Genomic DNA, 25,971 nt, shown 5'->3' with positions numbered 1-25,971 from the left:
ATGGCAGAATTCGCATACAATAATTCCATCTCTTCCTCAATAAAAATGACTCCATTTTTTGCCACTTATGGATACAACCCTACCTCCATAACAATCACTAACACAACAGTTAATTCCCCGAGCGCTACCACTTTTGCAAATAATTTACAAGACAGACTAAAGATTCTAAAGACTCACCTAGCTGAAGCCAAGGACAGACAAAAATTTTACTATGATCAAAGAAGACGACAAACACCTGACTATAAAATAGGTGACCAAGTCCTTTTATCCACAAAGCACTTACGGTTACAGACACCTAGTAAAAAGTTAGCTAACCAATTTATAGGACCTTTCATTATTGACAAAATCATAAATCCTAACGCAGTGAGACTTCACTTACCAACACATTATCGAATACACAATACATTTCATGTTTCTCTTATAAAACCTTATAAATCAGATCATGAAAGATTAAAACTAACTCCTCTACCCCCTACATTTCTTGATGACCAAGAGGAATTTGAAGTGGAAAAGATATTGGATTCTCGAATCAGGAGGAAAAGATTGGAATATCTGATACAATGGAGAGGATATGGTCCTGAGGAGAATTCCTGGCAACCTCAGTCTGCGGTTCATGCATCTGACCTGGTTAAACGTTTTCATCGTCGCTATCCTTCCAAACCTCATCCAGGTTCTCCAGGGGTGCTCCCTTAACGGGGGGGAGATGTAATATCTCTTTAAGTAGAACCTCCCATCAACTGCTCACCTCTATTTAAAGCTCACCTTTCCACTTACAAATTGCCTGTTATTTGAAGTGTATGTCAAGCACACTTCTCTATCCTGCTTATACTCGCAGGTTATTTTCCTTTTCAGGTCAAAGCAAGAAATTGTTATCTAAAACTTTAACTTCAAGTTCTCTTCTAACTGGACTACAATCAAGACAAGTTGTTATTCTTATTTCTACAGAAGTCTTTCTTACAAGTTATCAGCTTAATCTCTCTGTTTGTTTGTATCCTCGCATCACCGATAACCGGAAGTAAGTCACGCTCACACGCTGCGGTCTCACTAACCGGTCGAGTCTCTTCCAGGTAAGACGCTCTCTCCTGTTTTTCCTACAGCATCGGTTTGAATCGGATTAAGGTAAATTGCACCCTGACTGTATTTTATGCATACGAACTGCGCCAACAATTTACCGCATAAAACTGCTGTCATCTTCACAGATGTTTGTTGAACTGAATCACCAATCATTTTCAAGCTGACTAAAAGTTAAGTGAAATACCGCTTAAAGGATATTGTAAATATAACTTTTATTTTGGTGTGTGAGTGTGTGAAGATGAATGGATGAACGGAGACTCAGAGGATAATATCTAAGTTACAATTTATTCTAACTGAAGTTAAACTCGCTATCTAAACTATAGCTCTATATATATATTTGGTCTCGTTACAAAAGCTCTTTAGTTCAGAAAAGGCATATTACTCAGAACATGCTATCAAGTTTCTGATAATATCAACTATTTTATGAACAATAAGCTCACCGTATTTGATCTCTTTTACACAGAAATAGTATCAGAGACAATATACAAAAGAGCAACAAACACAACTCTTTACAAAAGTAACAAGTGTGTTACAATCCTCTCCCTCCCTTCTATCCTCTATCCTCTCCCTCCCTTCTATCCTCTATCCTCTCCCTCCCTTCTATCCTTCCCCTCCCTCCCTTCTATCCTCTATCCTCTCCCTCCCTTCTATCCTCTCCCTCCCTTCTATCTTTTCCCTCCCTTCCTTCTATCCTCTCCCTCCCTTGCTTCTATCCTCTATCCTCTCCCTCCCTCCTTTCTGTCCTCTATCCTCTCCCTCCTCACTTTCTATCCTCTCCCTCCCTTCTATCCTCTCCCTCCCTCCATCCCTTCTATCCTCTCCCTCCCTTCTATCCTCCATCCTCTCCCTCCTATCTATCCTCTCCCTCCCTCCATCCCTTCTATCCTCTCCCTCCCTTCTATCCTCCATCCTCTCCCTCCTATCTATCCTCTCCATACTATCATCTCTCTTCCTTCTATCTTATCCTCTTATTTATTTCCTTCCTCCCTTTCCTTCCTTTCTTCATTCCCTCCCTCCATTCTCTCTTCTCCCTTCTCATCTCTCCTCTTCCTCCCCTTTCTCACCTTTCGCTCCCTTACTCCCTTCCTTCTCTCCTTCCCCCCTCCCTTCTCTCCATGCAATTTTCTCCCTCCCTTCTCTTCTCTACCTCCCTTTTCCCTGGGGTCTGAGGTTTCTAGTTACGTCTCTGGCAGAAGAGTAAAAAATGTATGAGAAATTGCTACTTTAGGATTAATTTTGTATATAAAATAGAAAAAAAAAATCTTTGATACCACAACACCTCAAAATGGGCTTGCAGGAAAATCAGATCTCCTTATGTTATCACTTTCTGTAAACACAAATGCTTCCTAATCTTATCTTAGTTTGTATACCAAATTCCAATACTTAGAGAGAAAAATGAGAAATTAATATTTTATTAACTCTTCTACCATATCACATACCTCCTACTGTGGGTGTAATTTCTTCTGCTGGCTTTACGCAGCTTTTTTATAGGCTATACTTAAGTATAGAAATGTTCAGTATAGGGATACCACAGGTAAAAACAGCTATTTCAAATGTCAATATAAAAGTAAAGGAACTATTTGTAAATATTTAATACACTCCAACAGGTAAAATGGATCATTGGTAAGATCATTGGTAACAAAGTAAAGGGGAGAATATTTACTGTAAACTGTCCCTTTAATACAGAATCAACAAATGTATAATAAAAAAGCCAATGTAATAAAACTAACTCTGAATTTCAAATGAGGAGTAGATTTCTGCCAAATATGAAATTTCTTCAATTTCCCTGCCCCTGTATCATGTGACAGCTATCAACAAATCACAGACTCATACGTATCTTTGAACTCTTGCACATGTTCAGTAGGAGCTTATGCCTCAGAAAGTGTGTATATAAAAAGACTACGCACAATATTATAGTAGTAGTAATTTGGAAATTATTCTTAAAATTGCATGCTCTATTTGAAAGTTAAATGTATTACTTCAGTGTCACTTTAATGTTCAATACAGCTTTTAAAAATGAAGTAAAGATACTTATAAAAATACAAATGTCAGGGTCATTTAAGTGAACAGTATTACATAATGTATCTTTACAAGGACGTGCATTTCCGTGTGTCCTTATTTAAATAACAATAGGTAACCTACTTATTGTAAAGCTCCATTATAAATTTGACCTATTTCTGATTGTTAGATAAACCTTTCCAGACCTGGTACATTCTACTGTATGTATATCACAACATCCCCTGGTAGCCAGAGAGTAAGAACTTAATTAATTTATATATTTATATACAAATCCCCACAAAAGTGGTAACGCCTCAATATTGTGATAGCTTCTAAATTTGAAATATACAGTATTTGCCAACCCCTAAAGCTTTTACTGGTTTGCAAGTATGTACGTGAGCAATTCTTCTTTGCAGTAAGAGAACTTACCAAGTTTCCCCATCTTCACGCTGCAGGTTAAGTTCAGCCTTTACTTTGGGGTCCACCTTGTCCCATTCAGAGGATCTGAAAAAAATAAAATTCAAAAATGCATCATGCACGTGACATTACTGGAACAATTTGCCTTATAGATAGAATGACTATTCCATGTGTGTTCTTACAATTTAGTTCTTATAAAGTTTATTTTTGTTGTTGATTTTTTTAGCCAAGTACAGTTATTTAAATTCCTTAAAGTGCATATGATTCACAGCTGAAATGAAATCAAAAGGACCAACCGGAAAGAACTGCCAGTGTTCTGTCAGATTATCAAATTTGCATAGGCTGTCAGCATTTATCATTGCACAAGCATTTCTAGTGAAATGTTTGTGCAATGACGCCCCCTGCAGCTCGTTTTATATTATTTTAATACTTCTGTGACTTACAGGCAGGAAAAATTAAAAAAATGTAATAATTTTATTTTAAAAAACTTATTAGTGAAAAAGTTTGGATTTTAGAATAAGTTTGAATTTTGGAATTCCAGATTTGGGATTATGTATCTATATTTGTTTTATGTGTTCTGGAATATAATATTTAGCAATATTACAACAGAGAGTAACAAACACATAAAACACAGACATATAGTCCATTAATATTATAAATTATATGCAATTAATGTGCTTCTTACTTAAAAAAAAGAAGAAAATAAAATATTTTCTGCATGATGAGGAATGTAATTTTTATGGTATCATCTTTCTATATTTAATAACCATTAATTCTCAGTTTATCTGTCTTGTTTTACTGTGGCATACTTCAGTATGATGCACTTTACCTATTTTACGGTGGCACATTTATCTGGCCCATGTCCCAGTGACACTAGTAATGCACTTTCTCTGTTTATATCAGTGAAGCTCTACTCCAGCCCTCATATGTCACTAAAAAGCCAGAATCAAAAATTTTACCCAATTGAGGTGAATCAGTGATTGAGTAGTTGTCTAACCTAGGCAGGGAAATACAGGGAAATACCCATACTCTAGGAGTGCTGAAGGCTAGAAATGAGAAACACAGTTTTCTTTGATATGTCATGTTTACAATAGCTACATCAGGAAAATAAAATAATGAAGACCAATCCTGGAAGTACCCATTGCCAATACACCAAGTTCCCCCATGGGTAAATGTATCACAGGTTGAGAAACTAGGCCCTACACTACAGAAAAACCAATAAGCAGGGGAAAGGAAAGGAGGGATGGGGACCTACACTACAGAAAATAAATGTTTGGAGAAGGAGGCGGCAGGGCCGGCTCAACCATGGGACCAAGTGGGTGCAAAGGACCAAGGCACTGTCAGACCCAGACCATGCCTGTCCTCTTTCTCCATAGGGGAAGTCACTGGCTCCCAGCAGCATAACCTCATCACGCAAAAAGACACAGTAGTGGTCAGGGGCGACATTCCAAGTGGGACAAGTAAATCTCTTACCTAACTTCCTGATCACTTATTGTGCAAATGTGCATAAGGTCAGCAATTTAATTTTGATCTATCAAATAACTGAACGACACAGTAATATTTCAGTAGTGAAATGAGGTTTATTGGATTAACAGAAAATGTGCAATATGCATCAAAACCAAATTAGACAGGTGCATAAATTTGGACACCCTTCTCTTTTTGTTGATTTGAATACCTATAACTACCTAGCACTAATTAATTGGAACGCACAATTGATTTGGTGAGCCCATTAAGCCTTGAACTTCATAGACAGGTGCATCCAATCATGAGAAAAGGTATTTAAGGTGGATAATTGCAAGTTGCTGTTCTCTTTGACTCTCCTCTGAAGAGTGGCAACATGGGGGCCTCAAAATAACTCTCAAATGACCTGACAACAAAGATTGTTCAACATTATGGTTTAGGGGAAGGCTACAAAAAGCTATTGCAGAGCTTTAAGCTGTCAGTGTCCACTGTGAGGAATATAGTGAGAAAATGGAAGACCACAGGCACAGTTCTTGTTAAGGCCAGAAGTAAAATATTGGCGAGGCAAAGGCAAAGGACGGTGAGAACGGTCAAAAACAGCCCACAGACCACCTCCAAAGACCTACAACATCATCTTGCTGCAGATGGTGTCATTTTGCAACGTTCAACAATTCAGCATATGGGAGAGGGATGCGGAAGAAGCTTTTTCTGCCCAAAGGTCACAAACAGAGTCGCTTGAGGTATGCAAATGCACATTCATTTTGGAAGAATGTGCTGTGGACTGATGAAACAAAGATTTAGTTATTTGGTCATAACAAGGGGCGTTATGCATGGCGGCAAAAGAACACAGCGTTCCAAGACAAACACTTGCTAGCAACAGTAAAATTTGGTGGCAGTTCCATCATGCTGTGGGGCTGTGTGGCCAGTGCTGGTACTGGGAATCTTGTTAAAGTTGAGGGTTGCATGGATTCCACTCAATATCAGCAGATACTTGAGAATAATGTTGAGGAATCAGTCACAAAGTTGAAGTTACGCCGGAGCTGGATATTTCAACAAGACAACGACCCAAAACACTGCTCAAAATCTACTCTGGCATTTATGCAGAGGAACAAGTACAATGTTCTGGAATGGCCATCCCAGTCCCCAGACCTGAATATCATTAAAAATCTGTGGGGTGATTTGAAGCGGGCTGTCCATGCTCAGCAACCATCAAACCTAACTGAACTGGAGATGTTTTGCAAGGAGGAATGGTCCAAAATACCTTCATCCAGAATCCAGACACTCATTACAGGCTATAGGAAGCGTCTAGAGGCTGTTATTTCTGCTAAAGGAGGCTCTACTAAAATATTATGCAATATTTCTGTTGGGGTACCCAAATTTATGCACCTGTCTAATTTCGTTTTGATGCATATTGCACATTTTCTGTTAGTCCAATAAACCTCATTTCACTACTGAAATATTACTGTGTCCAGTTATTTGATAGATCAAAATGAAATTGCTGATCCAATTATTTATAAATGAAAATCATGGAAATTGTCAGGGGTGCCCAAACTTTTGCATACGACTGTATATATGTATATATATATATATATATATATATATATATATATATATATATATATATATTATAGGCAAATAAAAAACAAAGGCTCTGGTTCTGTTTATACTGAGTGATAGCAAAATGCTAGAAATTCTCCGGTAGTGAAGGGGTTAAATTATTTAAAATTCATTTAATGGGTTTAAAACAACACATCTACTTCATATGATGTGTGCTGCAGCTGCTGTACTGGGCAAGTGCTCTCCCAACCCCCCTTCCTCCAGCACAGAGCAGGAAATAATTTTTTTTAACACTTTTGGTCCTAGATTTCATGTGCTGCTAGAAACTTTTGTTTAACTGAATTAAATTTCTCACACACACATATGGATGTCTTCCCTGAAAACACCATAGGGTTGTATGCTGTGCTTAGGTGGAATCTAGGGGCTTTGCATCCCTGCTTGGCATTAAATGGGTTACCTGAAGTTTTAAAGGCCAGCACTACTGTGACCTGCCAAGTGACACTGCAATAGCCATACCTTTGTACATTATGGTCCCAGTGATATCTCATCAGTGGAATTAATATAATTACAATATACACAAGATTCTAGTGGTGAACCCTTAAGAGGTCTGATTTGCTAGTTACTCCATTTGTAATTTCATCTTTACTGCCCTCAAGTATTTTCACAACTGATAGACCACTAGTACTTAACCCCTGAAAGTTATCTGGTCACTAATGGTAGCCCCCTCACATTTATAAGGTTAGATGTTTGTTGTGGATCTGATTGTATGTGGGCACTGGCATCTGGCTGTCTATTGCCATTTGCGACTGCATGCCAAGGCCTTGTGGACTATGTGCCCTCGTCCTAGGGTTTGTGTGTAGAATTTGTGTGCCAGTTTGTCAGTGAGTGTCTTTGTGAGTGTATTTGATAGTAAATACATGTGTGTGAGAGTGTGAATGTTTATGTAAAAAAAAAATGTATATATATTATATATATATATATATACACACACACAGATACAGCGCATATATATATATATATATATATATATATAGACTTTATATGTATGCACTGTATATGTGTGTGTATATATATATATATATATATATAGTATATATGTATGTGTGTGAAACCCAAAAGTTTTCCTAGGTAGGTTTGGGAGGAGGAATGCATTACTGGGAGCTAGCTCTTGATTGTAGGCTGCATATATATGCCCCCTGTCTTTGGTTCACATGATGTGTTCAGCTAACTCCCAGTGGTGCCTTGCTGATCCTTCAATAAAGAATACCAAGTGAATAAAGGGAATCTGATAATGGACATAAGATGGAAAATTGTTTACAACTGCATGCTCTGAGTAATAAAAGAAAGATGCTGGGTTTTAGTATTGCTGGAGGAAAATTATTAGTGCCCCCCCCCCCCAGTTTTGACTGTGGTTTCTTATGTGCCCCATACCACCTCATGGCAAGATCTATATGCCCCAAGGTATGGAAAAATGCTCACTGCCACATTGGTGTCGGGACTGAATAAAGAATCCATGATAAATACAAAGGAACATAGAAGAAGTACAGGAAAATAAAGTGTATTGTTTTAAAACTACAAGCATCAATTTAATATAAAGCATAGGGAAAATGGCAGAATTAAGTATTTTTCTCTAACACTGTACAGTATATTCAGAAAATTCCACTAGTTCACAAGTAACATTAACATTGAGTGGACCAGAACATTTTCAACCTATTATTTTTCTAATTAAAAAAACCAAACTTCTGAAACTGGTGAAGTTCTTACGTGATAAAGGGAGTTTAAACCCTGTGACAATATTACTCAGGATAAGAAATAAGATACATTGAATATGCTTTTTAAACTCTTAATGACCGAGGATGTGACAGGCATGACCTACAAAAAACGGTTGTTAACGACCAAGGACGTGCCAGGCACATCCTCAGGCAGGGGTTTTAAAGGGACAGTCAACACCTGAATTTTTGCTGTTTACAAAAGAAAGATAATCCCTTTATTACCCATTCCCCAGTTTTGCATAACCAACACTGTTATAGAAATACACTTTTTACCTCTGTGATTAACTTGTAAGCCTCTGCAAACTGCCCCCTTATTTCAGTTTTTTGACAGACTTGCATTTTAGCCAATCAGTGCTCACTCCAGGGTAAATTCACGTGCATGAGCGCAATGTTATCTATATGAAACACATGAACTAATGCCCTCTAGTGGTCAAAATGCAATCAGATTAGAGGCAGTCTTCAAGGTCTAAGAAATTAGCATATGAACCTCCTAGAATTAGCTTTCAACTAAGAATACGCAGAGAACAAAGCAAAACTGGTGATTAAAGTAAATTGGAAAATTGTTTAAAATTGCATTCCCTATTTAAATCATGAAAGGTTTTTTTGGACTTGACTGTCCCTTTAAGCGTTGTAAGCGATCGTGAAAGCTTCCAGTCACTTTCAGGGTATTGCAGCGATGACTCGATATTAAGTCCTCCTGCAATACCCTCTGGTAAGCAACTGATGCAGAGAGGGCGGGAGCTGGTGGGACAGCTACACTATGGCAAATGTTTAGTGAAAGGTAAGGAGGGAGAGAGGGGAATACGTGTTGGGAAAGGGATCTAGCGGGGGGAAGGGGTTAGGGTATTGAGGGGGGGCAGCTACACTATAGAAATAATTTGGGGGTTTTATTTTTATTAAAAAAGCCACATTTTTAGCGAAATGGGTACTGGCAGACAGGTGCCAGTACCCATGATGGAGGCAAATAGGTAGCTTGGGGAGAGTTAGAGAGCTGTTAGGGGGGGGGGATCAGGGAGGTTGGGGGCTAAGGGAGGATCCTACACTGCAGAATATAAACAAAATAAAAAAGCCATTTATTTTAGTACTGGCAGACTTTCTGCCAGTATTTAAGATGGGAGTGACATGTGGGATGGGGGAGGGAAGAGAGCTGTTTGAGAGGGGTCAGAGAGGAATCAGGGGGAGGGATGTGTCAGGTGGGAGGCTGGTCTCTACACTAAAGCTAAAATTAACCCTGCATGCTATCTAATTAACCCCTTCACTGCTGGGCATAATACAAGTGTGGTGCGCAGCGGAATTTAATGACCTTCTAATTACCAAAAAGCAATGCCAAAGCCATATATTTCTGCTATTTTTGAACAAAGGGGATCCCAGAGAAGCATTTACAACAATTTGTGCCATAATTGCACAAGCTGTTTGTAAATAATTTTAGTGAGAAACCTAAAGTTTGTTAAAAAGTTAACAATTTTTTTATTTCATCGCATTTGGCAGTTAAATGGTGGCATGAAATATACCAAAATGAGCCTAGATCAATATTTTGGGTCATCTACTAAAAAAAATATGTACATGTGAAGGGTTATTCAGGGATTCCTGACAGATATCAGTGTTACAATGTAACTAGCGCTAATTTTGAAAACAAATTGTTTTAAAAAATAGCAAAGTGCTACTTGTACTTATTGCCCTATAACTTGCAAAAAAGCAAAGAACATGTAAACATTGGGTATTTCTACACTTAGAAACAAATTTAGAAACTATTTAGCATGGGTGATTTTTGGTGGTTGTAGATGTGTAACAGTTTTTTGGGGTCAAAGATAGAAAAATTTACACCTAGATTACGAGTTTTGCGTTAGAGGCTGTGCGGTGCTAATGAGCAGTTTTCCCTCACAGCTCACTTACATGCAGCGCTGGTATTACGGGTTTTCAGAAATCCGTCGTTAAAAGACAAGAAGTGAGCATTGGGCAAAATTACCGCACTCCAATACCAGCACTGCTTAAGTCAGCGGTGAGCTGGGGTAATGTGCTTGTGCACGATTTCCCCATAGGAATCAACGGGGAGAGCCGGCTGAAAAAAAAGTCTAACACCTGCAAAAAAGCAGCGTAAAACACAGTAACGCAGCCCCATTGATTCCTATGGGGAAACAAAAGTTATGTCTACACCTAACATAAACCCCGAGTCTAAACACCCCTAATCTTACTTCGCCGACACCTGCATTATATTATTAACCCCTAATCTGTCGCTCCGGACATCGCCGCCACATACATTATATGTATTAACCCCTAATCTGCTGCCCCCAACATCGCCGACACCTACATACTATTTATTAACCCCTAATCTGCCTTCCCCAATGTCGCCAACACCTACATTATATTTATTAACCCCTAATCTGCCGCCCCCAACGTCACCGCCACTATATTAAAGTTATTAACTCCTAAACCTAAGTCTAACCCTAAACCTAACACCCACTAACTTAAATATAATTTAAATAAATCTAAATAAATATTCCTATCATTAAAGGGACATGAAACACAATTTATTTATTTTATGATTTAGAAAGAGCATGCGATTTTAAACAACTTTCTAATTTACTTCTATTATCTAATTTGCTTTATTCTCTTGATATACTGTGTTGAATCAGCCAATATAATGCAAGCTCAATCCTATTGGCTGATTGATTGATTGGCAGAAGAGAATGCTCCGCGTTGGATGTCTTGAAGATGGACCCGCTCCATGCCGGATGGATGAAGATAGAAGATGCCGTCTGGATAAGGACTTCTGCCCGTCTGGAGGACCACTTCGCCCGGCTTGGATGAAGACTTCTCCCAGCTTCATTGAGGACTTCGGCCCGGCTTGGATGAAGACATCTCCAGGTAACTCGATCTTCAGGGGGTTAGTGTTAGGTTTTTCTAAGTGTGTATTGGGTGGGTTTTATTTTTAGGTTAGGGACTTTGGGCAGCAAAAGAGCTAACTGCCCTTTTAAGGGCAATGCCCATCCAAATGCCCCTTTCAGGGCAATGGGGAGCTTAGGTTTTTTTAGATAGTATTTTATTTGGGGGGTTGGTTGTGTGGGTGGTGGGTTTTACTTTTGGGGGTGTTGTTTGTATTTTTTTTTACAGGTAAAAGAGCTGATTACTTTGGGGCAATGCCCCGCAAAAGGCCCTTTTAAGGGCTATTGGTAGTTTAGTTTAGGCTAGGGTTTTTTTTTATTTTGGGGGGCTTTTTTATTTTAATAGGGCTATTAGATTAGTTGTAATTAGTTTAAATATCTGTAATTTGTTTAATATTTCTCTTGTAAGGTGTATTCAGTCCACGGATCATCCATTACTTGTGGGATATTCTCCTTCCCAACAGGAAGCTGCAAGAGGATCACCCACAGCAGAGCTGTCTATATAGCTCCTCCCCTAACTGCCACTCCCAGTCATTCTCTTGCAGCTCTCGACAAGATAGGAAGTAGCTAGAGAGATGTGGTAAATTTATGTAGTTTATCTTCAATCAAAAGTTTATTATTTTCAAATGGTACCGGAGTTGTACTGTTTTAGCCTCAGGCAGAAAGTTGAAGAAGAGTCTGCCTGTAGTGTTTGATGATCTTAGCAGGTTGTAACTAAGATCCATTGCTGTTCTCACACATAACTGAAGAGATGAGGTAACTTCAGCTGGGGGAATGGCGTGCAGGGTCTCCTGCTATGAGGTATGTGCAGTTTAAATTTTTCTAGAGAAATGAATATGCTAGAAAATGCTGTTAATACCGGATTTATTTAAGGTAAGCCTGATTACAGTGATTTAATAATGACTAGTATCATGCTTGCTGTAAAGGGTAATATTCTTATTACTTTCTCACATTACTGAAAATAAGATAACGTTTGCTGGAAATGTTTAATCGTTTTTTTCTACATATTGGTGATAAAACTTTATTGGGGCCCAGTTTTTCCACATGGCTGGCTAGATTTTGCCTAGGGATAGTTTTTTATGGCCCTCTCACTGTGAGTACAGGTTGGGAGGGGCCTAATTTCAGGCCTAAATCGTGCAGTAGTTTTTGCAGCTTGAGACTTCCAGCTTCCCTGAAGGAGTCCCCTGAACACTTAGGACTTCTACAAAGGGTTTTTGTGCCTTCAAAAGTCGTTGTATGAGCAGGTAGGGCACAGCAGAGCTGTGGCAGTTTGTTGTGACTGTTAAAAAACGTTTATATGTTTTTTTTTATCCGGTTTTGAAACTAAGGGGTTAATCATCCATTTGCAAGTGGGTGCAATGCTCTGTTAGTCTATTATACACACTGTAAAAATTTCGTAAGATTTACTGCTTTTTATCACTGTTTTTCAATTTCTGACAAAATTTGTTTCTCTTAAAGGCACAGTACTGTTTTTATTTTTTGCTTGTTTACATTTATCAAAGTGTTTTCCAAGCTTGCTGGTCTCATTGCTAGTCTGTTTAAACATGTCTGACATAGAGGAAACTCCTTGTTCATTATGTTTAGAAGCCATTGCGGAACCCCCTCTTAGAATGTGTACCAAATGTACTGATTTTACTTTAAGTTATAAAAATCATATTCTGTCTTTAAAATATTTATCACCAGAGGAAATTGACAAGGGGCAAGTTATGCCGACTAGCTCGCCCCACGTGTCAGAACCTTTGACTCCCGCTCAAGGGACTCCCACTCAAGTGGTGCCAAGTACATCTAGCGCGCCCATGGCGTTTACTTTACAAGACATGGCGGCAGTTATGGATCATACCCTTACAGCGGTATTGTCCAAACTACCAGGGTTACAAGGAAAGCGAGACAGCTCTGGGACTAGAAAAAATACAGAGCTCTCTGACGCTTTAGTAGCTATGTCCGATATCCCCTCACAATATGCAGAAGCTGAGGCAGGAGAGCTTCTTTCTGTGGGTGATTTTTCTGACTCAGGGAAGATGCTTCAACCTGATTCTGATATGTCTACATTTAAATTTAAGCTTGAACACCTCCGCGTGTTGCTCAGGGAGGTTTTAGCTACTCTGGATGACTGTGACACCATTATAGTGCCAGAGAAATTGTGTAGATTGGATAAATACTATGCAGTGCCTGTTTACACTGATGTTTTTCCAATACCTAAAAGGTTTTCAGAAATTATTACTAAGGAATGGGATAGACCAGGTGTACCGTTCTCTCCCCCTCCTATTTTTAAGAAAATGTTTCCAATAGATGCCGTTATATGGGACTTATGGCAAACGATCCCTAAGGTGGAGTGAGCAGTTTCTACCCTAGCTAAGCGTACAACTATTCCCGTCGAGGACAGTTGTGCTTTCCTAGATCCAATGGATAAAAAGTTAGAGGGTTACCTTAAGAAAATGTTTATTCAACAAGGTTTTATTCTCCAGCCTCTTGCATGCATTGCCCCGGTCACTGCTGCTGCGGCCTTCTGGTTTGAGTCTCTGGAAGAGGCCTTACAGGTAGAAACTCCATTGGATGATATACTTGACAAGCTTAAAGCGCTTAAGCTAGCCAATTCATTTGTTTCTGACGCCGTTGTTCATTTAACCAAACTAACGGCTAAGAACTCAGGTTTTGCTATACAGGCGTGTAGGGCGCTATGGCTTAAATCCTGGTCAGCTGACGTTACTTCAATGTCTAAGCTTCTCAACATTCCCTTCAAGGGGCAGACCCTATTCGGGCCTGGACTGAAGGAGATCATTTCTGATATTACTGGAGGAAAAGGTCATGCCCTTCCTCAGGATAGGTCTAATAAATTAAGGACCAAACAAACTAATTTTCGTGCCTTTCAAAACTTTAAGACGAGCGCGGCATCAACTCCCTCTAATGCAAAACAAGTCTAAGCCGGTCTGGAGACCTAACGAGGCCTGGAACAAAGGTAAGCAGGCCAAGAAGCCTGCTGCTGCCTCTAAGACAGCATGAAAGATCAGCCCCCGATCCGGTAACGGATCTAGTAGGGGGCAGACTTTCTCTCTTCGCCCAGGCTTGGGCAAGAGATGTCCAGGATCCCTGGGCATCTTCAGCTAGCGGCAGTGAGGTTCATCAGATTTCAGTCAGACAACATCACGACTGTAGCTTACATCAACCATCAAGGGGGAACAAGGAGTTCCCTAGCGATGTTGGAGGTTTCAAAGATAATTCAATGGGCAGAGATTCACTCTTGCCATCTATCAGCTATCCATATCCCAGGAGTAGAGAACTGGGAGGCAGATTTTCTAAGTCGTCAGACTTTTCATCCGGGGGAGTGGGAGCTCCATCCGGAGGTGTTTGCACAGTTGATTCAACGTTGGGGCAAACCAGAACTGGATCTCATGGCGTCTCGCCAGAACGCCAAGCTTCCTTGTTACGGATCCAGGTCCAGGGATCCCAAGGTAGCGCTGATAGATGCTCTAGCAGTGCCTTGGTCCTTCAACCTGGCTTATGTGTTTCCACCATTTCCTCTACTCCCTCGTCTGATTGCCAAGATCAAACAGGAGAGAGCATCGGTAATTTTGATAGCACCTGCGTGGCCACGCAGGACTTGGTATTCAGATCTGGTGGACATGTCATCCTTTCCACCATGGTCTCTGCCTCTGAGGCAGGACCTTCGGGTCCTTTCAACCATCCAAATCTAATTTCTCTGCGGCTGACTGCTTGGAGATTGAACGCTTGATTTTATCAAAGCGTGTTTTCTCCGAGTCGGTCATTGATACCTTAATACAGGAGCGAAAGCCTGTCACCAGGAAAATCTATCATAAGATATGGTGTAAATATCTTCATTGGTGTGAATCCAAGGGTAACTCATGGAGTAAGGTCAGGATTCCTAGGATATTATCTTTTCTCCAAGAAGGATTGGAGAAGGGTTTGTCAGCTAGTTCCTTAAAAGGACAGATTTCTGCTCTGTCTATTCTTTTGCACAAACGTCTGGCTGAAGTTCCAGACGTGCAGGCGTTTTGTCAGGCTTTAGTCAGAATCAAGCCTGTGTTTAAACCTGTTGCTCCGCCTTGGAGTTTAAATTTAGTTCTTAAGGTTCTTCAAGGGTACCAAACCTGTTTTTTTACCTAAGGTGGTATCTAATAAAAATATCAATCAGGAGATTGTTGTACCGTCACTGTGTCCTAATCCTTCTTCAAAGAAGGAACGTCTTTTACACAATCTTGACGTGGTTCATGCTTTAAAGTTTTATTTACAAGCTACTAAAGATTTTTGTCAAACATCTGCATTGTTTGTTGTCTACTCTGGAAAGAGGAGAGACCAAAAGGCTTCGGCAACCTCTCTTTCTTTTTGGCTAAGGAGTATAATACGCTTAGCTTATGAGACTGCTGGCCAGCAGCCTCCTGAAAGGATAACAGCTCATTCTACTAGAGCGGTAGCTTCCACATGGGCTTTTAAAAATGAGGTTTCTGTTGAACAGATTTGTAAGGTGGCGACTTCGCTTCATACTTTTTCAAAGTTCTATAAATTTTATACTTTTGCTTCTTCGGAGGCTATTTTTGGGAGAAAGGTCTTGCAGGCAGTGGTGCCTTCCGTTTAAGCGCCTGCCTTGTCCCTCCCTTCATCCGTGTCCTATAGCTTTGGTATTGGTATCCCACAAGTAATGGATGATCCATGGACTGGATACATCTTACAAGAGAAAACATAATTTATGCTTACCTGATAAATTTATTTATCTTGTGGTGTGTCCAGTCCACGGCCCACCCTGTCAGTTTAAGGCAGGTGTTTTTTATTTTTAAACTACAGTCACCACTGCACCCTATAGTTTCTCCTTTCTCTTGCTTGTCTTCGGTCGAATGACTGGTAGTGGCAGTTAGGGGAGGAGCTATATAGACAGCTCTGCTGTGGGTGATCCTCTTGCAGCTTACAGTTGGGAAGGAGAATATCTCACAAGTAATGGATGATCCGTGGACTGGATACACCACAAGAGAAATACATTTATCAGGTAAGCATAAATTATGTTTTTCTGTAATTTTTTTTTTTTTTTTGTACTTTAGCTAATTTAATTTAATTTAGCTAATTGTATGTAATTTATTTAATTGTATTTAATTTAGTAAATGTATTTAATTATAGTGTAGTGTTAGGTGTTATTGTAACTTAGGTTAGGTTTTATTTTACAGGTACTTTTGTATTTATTTTAGCTAGGTAGTTATTAAATAGTTAATAACTATTTAATAACTATTCTACCTAGTTAAAATAAATACAAACTTGCCTGTAAAATTAAAATAAACCCTAAGCTAGCTACAATGTAACTATTAGTTATATTTTAGCTAGCTTAGGGTTTATTTTAAAATAGGAATAGGAATAATTAAGTTAATGATAGGAATATTTATTTAGACTTATTTAAATTATATTTAAATTAGTGGGTGTTAGGTTTAGGGTTAGACTTAGGTTTTTTAGGGGTTAATAACTTTAATATAGTGGCAGCGACGTTGTGGGCGGCAGATTAGGGGTTAATAAATATAATGCAGGTGTTAGCGACATTGGGGAAGGCAGATTAGGGGTTAATAAATATAATGTAGGTGTTGGCGACATTGGGGGCTGCAGATTAGGGGTAAATAAATATAATGTAGGTGTCAGCGACATTGGCGAAGGCAGATTAGGGGTTAATAAATAGTATGTATGTGTCGGCGATGTTGGGGGCAGCAGATTAGGGGTTCATAAATATAATGTAGGTGGCGGCGGTGTCCAGAGCGGCAGATTAGGGGTTAACATTTTTATTATAGTGTTTGCGATGCGGGAGGGCCTCGGTTTAGGGGTTAATAAGTAGTTTATGGGTGTTAGTGTACTTTTTAGCACTTTAGTTATGAGTTTTATGCTACAGCGTTGTAGTGTAAAACTCATAACTACTGACTTTTAAATGCGTTGGATTTTGACAGGGTAGGGTGTACCGCTTACTTTTTGGCCTCCCAGGACAGACTCATAATATCAGCGCTATGGAAGTCCCATAGAAAAAAGACTTTACGAAGTTTACGTAAGTCGTTTTGCGGTAAGGCCAAACAAGTGTGTGGTGCCCCTAAACCTTCAAGACTCGTAATCCCAGCGGGCGTAAAAAAGCAGCGTTAGGACCTCTTAACGCTGCTTTTTTACCCTAACGCACAACTCGTAATCTAGCCGTTAGTTTGTTTCAATTTTTTCATCATATTTTATAATTTTTTTATAATAAATTATATGATATGATGAAAATAATGGTATCTTTACAAAGTCCATTTAATGGCGAGAAAAAAGGTATATAATATTTGTGGGTACAGTAAATGAGTAAGAGGAAAAAATTGTAGCTAAACTAAAACACAGCAGAAATGTAAAAACATCCTTAACGGTGAGAAAATTTAAAAATGGTCTGGTCACAAAGGGGTTAAATCTAGTGAAGCCTATGTTACAATATGTTAGTGGCATTACATTATATTCACTATAAAACTGTACAAATATTTTTTCAATATTTATAAAACTAAAATAATTTTATCAAACATATCTGCATTTCCTCAGGCTAATCTTTCTGTTTTTAATATGTCATTGTACATAGCATTTATTTAGTGCTTAATGTCCATTTAAATAAATATTCTAGTGCAAAAAATTACATTCTAATTTGTACAGCATGACATTTTTGGGTTAATAACTAATGGGGTTAAAGACATACGCCTAGATTTAGAGTTTTGCGGCCAAAGGGGTGCGTTAGCTACGCGTGCTTTTTTCTGGCCGCACCTATTAAATACCGCTGGTATTTAGAGTTCACAGAAGGGCTGCGTTAGGCTCCAAAAAAGGAGCGTAGAGCATATTTACCGCAACTGCAACTCTCGATACCAGCGGTGCTTACGGACGCAGCCAGCTTCAAAAACGTGCTCGTGCACGATTCCCCCATAGGAAACAATGGGGCTGTTTGAGCTGAAAAAAAACCTATCACCTGCAAAAAAGCAGCGTTCAGCTACTAACGCAGCCCCATTGTTTCCTATGGGGAAACACTTCCTAAGTCTGCACCTAACACTCTAACATGTACCCCGAGTCTAAACACCCCTAACCTTACACTTATTAACCCCTAATCTGCCACCCCCGCTATCGCTGACCCCTGGATATGATTATTAACCCCTAATCTGCCGCTCCGTACACCGCCGCAACCTACGTTATCCCTATGAACCCCTAATCTGCTGCCCCTAACACCGCCGACCCCTTTATTATATTTATTAACCCCTAATCTGCCCCCCACAACGTCGCCGCCAGCTACCTACAATAATTAACCCCTAATCTGCCGACTGCACCTCACCGCTACTATAATAAAGTTATTAACCCCTAATCCGCCTCACTCCCGCCTCAATAACCCTATAATAAATAGTATTAACCCCTAATCTGCCCTCCCTAACATCACCGACACCTAACTTCAATTATTAACCCCTAATCTGCCGACCGGATTTCGCCGCTACTCTAATAAATGGATTAACCCCTAAAGCTAAGTCTAACCCTAACACTAACACCCCCCTAACTTAAATATAATTTAAATCTAATGAAATAAATTAACTCTTATTAAATAAATTAATCCTATTTAAAGCTAAATACTTACCTGTAAAATAAACCCTAATATAGCTACAATATAACGAATAATTATATTGTAGCTATTTTAGGATTAATATTTATTTTACAGGCAACTTTGTATTTATTTTAACCAGGTACAATAGCTATTAAATAGTTAAGAACTATTTAATAGCTAAAATAGTTAAAATAATTACAACATTACCTGTAAAATAAATCCTAACCTAAATTACAATTAAACCTAACACTACACTATCAATAAATAAATTAAATAAACTACCTACAATTACCTACAATTATCTACAAATAAACCTAACACTACACTATCAATAAATTAATTAAATACAATACCTACAAATAACTACAATTAAATAAACTAACTAAAGTACAAAAAATAAAAAAGAACTAAGTTACAAAAAATAAAAAAATATTTACAAACATTAGAAAAATATTACAACAATTTTAAACTAATTACACCTACTCTAAGCCCCCTAATAAAATAACAAAGACCCCCAAAATAAAAAAATGCCCTACCCTATTCTTAATTAAAAAAGTTCAAAGCTCTTTTACCTTACCAGCCCTGAAAAGGGCCATTTGCGGGGCATGCCCCAAATAATTCAGCTCTTTTGCCTGTAAAAAAAAAAACATACAATACCCCCCCCCAACATTACAACCCACCACCCACATACCCCTAATCTAATCCAAACCCCCCTTAAATAAACCTAACACTAAGCCCCTGAAGATCTTCCTACCTTATCTTCACCATGCCAGGTTCACCGATCCGTCCTCCAAAGTCTTCATCCAAGCCTCCGAAGTCTTCATCCAAGCCCAAGCGGGGGCTGGCGATCCATAATCCGGTTGAAGTCTTCTATCAAGCGGCGGCTGAAGAGGTCCAGAAGAGGCTCCAAAGTCTTCCTCCTATCCGGGCAGAAGAGTAGATCTGGACCGGCAACCATCTTCTTCAAAGCAGTGACAAGCGGCTCTATGTTGAAGACCTCCGGCGCGGATCCATCCTCTTCGTTCGACGTCCTAAGTCCGAATGAAGGTTCCTTTAAGGGACATCATCCAAGATGGCGTCCCTCGAATTCCGATTAGCTGATAGGATTCCGGTATGGCTGGAGTTTTGTCTTTAGATTTCTAACGCTCACTTCAGCCACGACACTAAATACCGGCGTTAGAAAGATCCCATTGAAAAGATAGGATACGCAAATGGCGTAGGGGGATCTGCGGTATGGAAAAGTCGCAGCTGCAAAGTGAGCGTTAGACCCTTTCCTGACTGACTCTAAATACCGGCGATAGCCCAAAACCAGCGTTAGGAGCCTCTAACGCTGGTTTTGACGGCTAACGCCAAACTCTAAATCTAGCCGTTAGGAGGTTGTAAGTATTGCAGCTTCCTAAGACACAGAAGTCAGTCAGCCAGTCAGCCAGTCAGTCAGTCAGCCAGCCAGTCAGTCAGCCAGTCAATTAGGAAAGGTAATCACACAGCGCCAGCATTTGTTGATAGGCAGCTACATTTTAAGGGTAAAACACACAGGGGTTGACCATAATCCTTTCCAATTTTATTTTCTACAGAAAATCTCCAAAAATCTATTGGGCGTGTTGTAGGTAAATCATTTGATAAACTTTCTAACATATTGTGATCAAACCTATAATCTATGGTCAGTAATGTGTAAAGTTGTAGTTTCTATATATAGAGCTAAACTGCCATTGTTAGGACTGTAGATAAAACTTACTTATCACTCCAAGCTCCATTCCATTCTGCATAACCCCAGGGGTTTCTCACCCTGATTAACTTTTCTTTTCCGACATCGAGGGACACCTGAAAAGGAAACATACAAATTAAAGTTCCATTAAAGTGATCCAATGAAATGCAGTGGCACAAGCAATGCTCGCAACTCAAGTGTTTTACCTTAAAAGTACATGAAATCAAAATGTTTCTTTCATGATTCATACAGAGCATGAAATTTTAAACAGCTTTATAATCTACAAAAGGTCACAATTTAAGGCTGGAGGAAAGGAGATTTAATCTCCTGCAACGGAAACGTTTTTTCACTGTAAGAGCAAAAAAATTGTGGAACTCATTACCAAAGGAGGTAGTGAATGCCAATACCTTAGATACATTTAAAAATGGATTCAATACATTTCTGTCTAGGAACAGAATTCATGGATATGATTGGTTGTGTTGAATGGGTCACCTTTTGATGAGATATAGGTTGAACTCGATGGACTTCAGTCTTTTTTCAACCTCATCTACCATGTTACTATGTTACTTCTATTATCAAATTTTCTTTGTTCTCTTGGTATCTTTTGTTGAAAAGCAGGGACGTAAGCTCAGTAGCGTGCACATAGCTAGAGCACTATATGGCAGCAGTTTTGCAGGAGAGTTATCCATTTGCAAGAGCACTGATTGCAGCACTAATCCATGACATGTAATGCTCCAGACACATGCCTAGGTATCTCTTCAACAAAGAATATCATGGAAACTAAGAGAATTTGATAACAGAAGTAAATTGGAAACTTTTTTTTAAAACTGCATGATCTGTCTGAATCACAAGAGACATTTGTTTGGGTTTCATATCCGTTAAACCTCCACAAGATGGTAAATGCATAGTCCAAAACACTGGCATACTGCGTGCTCTAATGCAGGGCTTGACAAATTTGTTCAAAATGAATAAGCCAGAAACTTTTAGCCATCCCTGTGAGATTATTAAATATATATTTATCACATCATATTTATACATGTATATATATATATATATACTTAGTGATGTCGCAAACATAAAATTTTAAGTTCACGAACAGTGAACGCGAACTTACGCAAATGTTTGCGAACGGGCGAACCGGGCGAACCGCCATAGACTTCAACAGGCAGGTGAATTTTAAAACCCACAGGGACTCTTTCTGGCCACAATAGTGATGGAAAAGTTGTTTCAAGGGGACTAACACTTGGACTGTGGCATGCCGGAGGGGGATCCATTGCAAAACTCCCATGGAAAATTACATAGTTGATGCAGAGTCTGGTTTTAATCCATAAAGGGCATAAATCACCTAACATTCCTAAATTGTTTGGAATAACGTGCTTTAAAACATCAGGTATGATTTTGTATCGATCAGGTAGTGTAAGGGTTACGCCCGCTTCACAGTGACAGACCAAACTCCCCGTTTAATGCACCGCAAACAACCGCAAACAGTCCATTTGCACAACCGCAAACTCCCCATTTGCACAAGGTTGGATACCAAGCTAGCCATGTCCCGTTCCTTGTCCTCACTGATGTCATTGAAGGTCTCTTCCTCCACCCAGCCACGTACAACACCAAGGGTCTCCGAAAGGTGACAACAAGCCCCCTGGGACGCCTGCTGTGTTTGGTCTTCCACCTCCTCAAAGCCACCTTCCTCCTCTGACTCCTCTTCTTCAGACTCCTCTCTCTGTGTTGCCTCTCTCTGCATTATTATAAGGTGTGTTAAGTAGTACTATTCCTATCAGTTTAATCCCTGTTATGTGCCTTTTTTTTGGTTTGGTTTTTGAAGCCACAGTGCAGCACCAGAGGCCAGAAAAATTAGGCATGTACACATGCCTGAAAAATTAGGTATTGTTGCAGCCGCTGCTGTAGCAGCGGCCAGAAAAATTGATGTTTGTTTCCCAGGCAAAAAGTGCCCTAAAACATTGCGGCTTGAACCCTAGTGGTGGCGGATAAGTCACGCAAGTCATCCGGCATTCAGAGATAAAATACAGCAGTATGTGGACCATTTTTAGCCCAAGGCAGCTCATCTCATCAGGCCTTTAATAGTCGAATGTATCGCCCACTGTCAGTCCCTTCGGGATCCCTCATTCATCTTAATAAAGGTGAGGTAATCTAGACTTTTTTGACCTAGGCGACTTCTCTTCTCAGTGACAATACCTCCTGCTGCACTGAAGGTCCTTTCTGACAGGACACTTGAAGCGGGGCAGGCCAGAAGTTCTATCGCAAATTGGGATAGCTCAGGCCACAGGTCAAGCCTACACACCCAGTAGTCAAGGGGTTCATCGCTCCTCAGAGTGTCGATATCTGCAGTTAAGGTGAGGTAGTCTGCTACCTGTCGGTTGAGTCGTTCTCTGAGGGTGGACCCCGAAGGGCTGTGGTGATGCGTAGGACTTAAAAAGCTCTGCATGTCCTCCATCAACAACACGTCTGTAAAGCATCCTGTCCTTGCCGGTGTGGTCATGGGAGGAGGAGGATTACTTTCACCTCTTCCCCTGTTAGATTCCCATTGTGCTGTGACATCACCCTTATACGCTGTGTAAAGCATACTTTTTAATTTATTTTGGAACTGCTGCATCCTTTCCGACTTGCGGGAATTCGGTAACATTTCAGGCACTTTATGCTTATACCGGGGGTCTAGTAGCGTGGACACCCAGTACAGGTTGTTCTCCTTCAGCCTTTTTATACGAGGGTCCCTCAACAGGCACGACAGCATGAAAGACCCCATTTGCACAAGGTTGGATGCCGAGCTACTCATGTCCCGTTCCTCGTCCTCAGTGATCTCACTGAAGGTATGTTCTTCCCCCCAGCCACGTACAACACCATGGGTAACAGATAGGTGACAACGAGCACCCTGTGATGCCTGTTGTGGTTGGTCTTCCTCCTCAAAGCCACATTCCTCCTCTGACTCCTCTTCCTCACAATCCTCTTCCAGCGTTGCCGCAGGTCCAGCAAGCGATGCTGATAAGGCTGTTTCTGGTGGTGATGGTGACCACAACTCTTCCTCTTCACGCTCATCTACGGCCTGATCCAGCACTCTTCGCAGGGCACGCTCCAGGAAGAAAACAAATGGTATGATGTCGCTGATGGTGCCTTCAGTGCGACTGACTAGGTTTGTCACCTCCTCAAAAGGACGCATGAGCCTACAGGCATTGCGCATGAGCATCCAGTAACGTGGCAAAAAAATTCCCTGCTCCGCAGAGGCTGTCCTAGCACCCCGGTCATACAAATAGTCGTTAACGGCTTTTTCTTGTTGGAGCAGGCAGTCGAACATTAGGAGTGTTGAATTCCAATGTGTCGGGCTGTCGCAAATCAAGCGCCTCACTGGCATGTTGTTTCGCCGCTGGATATCTGAAAAGTGCGCCATGGCCGTGTAGGAACACCTGAAATGGCCACACACCTTCCTGGCCTGCTTCAGGACGTCCTGTAGGCCTGGGTACTTATGCACAAAGCGTTGTACGATCAGATTACACACATGTGCCATGCATGGCACATGTGTCAACTTGCCCAAATTCAATGCCGCCAACAAATTTCTTCCGTTGTCACAAACCACTTTGCCGATCTCCAGTTGGTGCGGAGTCAGCCACTGATCCACCTGTGCGTTCAGGGCGGACAGGAGTGCTGGTCCGGTGTGACTCTCTGCTTTCAGGCAAGTCAACCCCAAGACGGCGTGACACTGCCGTATCCGGGATGTGGAATAGTACCTGGGGAGCTGGGGGGGGTGCCGTTGATGTGGAGCAAGATGCAGCAGCAGAAGAGGACTCAGCCGAGGAGGTTATGGAAGAGGATGGAGTGGGAGGAGTAGAGGAGGTGGCAGCAGGTCTGCCTGCAAGTCGAGGCGGTGTCATTAACTCCTCTGCAGAGCCAAGCATTCCATACTTGGCAGCCGTCAGCAGGTTTACCCAATGCGCAGTGTAGGTGATATACCTGCCCTGACCATGCTTTGCAGACCAGGTATCAGTGGTCAGATGGACCCTTGCCCCAACACTGTGTTCCAGACATGCCATTACTTCCTTTTGCACAATCGAGTACAGGTTGGGGATTGCCTTTTGTGCAAAGAAATTTCGGCCGGGTACCTTCCACTGCGGTGTCCCAATAGCTACAACGCCTCAGACTCCACCAGCTTGTATGGTAAAAACGTGGCGTGCTAAGAGTTCAGACAAGCCAGCTGTCAGATGCCGGGCAAGGGGGTGACTTTGTGACATTGGCTTCTTACGCTCAAACATGTCCTTGACAGACACCTGACTGTGGGCAGATGAGCAGGAACTGCTCAAGGCGAGAGACGGAGTGGCGGATGGTTGAGAGGGGGCAAGGAGGACAGCAGTGGTTGACGTGGCTGAAGATGCTGGACCAGGAGGAGGATGGCGGCTTTGAGTTTTTGTGCTGCTTGTACTCATGTGTTGATCCCATAGGCGTTTGTGATGTGCGATCATGTGCCCTCACAAAGCAGTTGTACCTAGGTGGGTGTTGGACTTCCCACAACTCAGTTTCTTTTGGCACAGGTTGCAAATGGCATTGCTGTTGTCAGAGGCAGACACACCAAAAAAATGCCACACTGCTGAGCTCTGCAATGATGGCATTCTGGTGGTGGCAACAGCATGCGTTGATTGGCGTGCTGTCTGGCTGACCCCGGGTGCTGATGCATGCTGTCTGACTGTGCCACTAGCTCCTTGCGATGACCTCCCCCTGCTTCCAACTCGTCTCCTCCTCCTCTCTGTCTCCCCATCTGAACTTTCCCCCTGTTCTTCTTCTCTTCTAGCGGGCACCCACGTGACATCCACGGACGCATCGTCATCATCAACTGCTTCACTTGTATCTGACAACTCAGCAAAGGAAGCAGCAGCGGGTACAACATCATCATCATCACACCGTAAGTCCATGTGTGTAATGCTGCCTGACTAAGACATATCCCTGTTATCTACATCCTCTGGCAATAATGGTTGCGCATCACTCATTTCTTCCAACTGATGTGTAAATAACTCCTCTGACAGATCAAGTGAAGCGGCTGTGGTGCTAGTGTTGGTGGTGGCGGCAGGCGGGCGAGTGGTAACTTGAGAGGTGCCCGAAGCTAAGCTGGAGGAGGATGGTGCATCAAGGTTCCGAGCAGAAGCTGTAGAAGATTGGGTGTCCTGTGTTAGCCAGTCAACTATGTCCTCAGAACTTTTCGAGTTCAGGGTACGTGGCCTCTGAACACTGGGCATTATTCTAGGGCCAAAGGGAATCACAGCACCACGACCACGACGGCCCCTGCTGGGTGGCCTGCCTCTGCCTGTCATTTTTTTTTTTCGATTAGTGGTACTATGCATGCAAGCTACTGTGACAACAGATATGAGTGGCACTGTGCACTGGCAGAAGTTGGCAGAGTAGACGCTGTAGGCCTGACACACACGCTTGCAGACAACTAACTGCTATTCAATCTATTACAGTCAAAAAATTTTTTTTTTAAATGTACACTACTGTTACACCAGATATGAGTTGCACTGGTGTGACACTGTGCCC

At 41.0% G+C, this 25,971-nt stretch overlaps 1 protein-coding gene across 1 annotated transcript in view; it reads right to left on the bottom strand.

Annotated features, from left to right (window-relative positions):
* Positions 1 to 25,971, bottom strand: part of LOC128658085 (calpain-8-like) — a 128,852-nt gene that overhangs the window by 26,092 nt on the left and 76,789 nt on the right. The window contains exons 7-8 of the mRNA XM_053712539.1: positions 20,467 to 20,552; positions 3,502 to 3,576 (exon numbers count right to left, since the gene is read on the bottom strand). Coding sequence (XP_053568514.1) covers positions 3,502 to 3,576; positions 20,467 to 20,552 — 161 coding nt within the window. The remainder of the gene's footprint in view (positions 1 to 3,501; positions 3,577 to 20,466; positions 20,553 to 25,971) is intronic.

Source organism: Bombina bombina, chromosome 4 (assembly GCF_027579735.1).
Source record: "Bombina bombina isolate aBomBom1 chromosome 4, aBomBom1.pri, whole genome shotgun sequence".
Classification (NCBI taxonomy): domain Eukaryota; kingdom Metazoa; phylum Chordata; class Amphibia; order Anura; family Bombinatoridae; genus Bombina; species Bombina bombina.
This window is presented reverse-complemented; position numbering and strand designations above follow the sequence as displayed.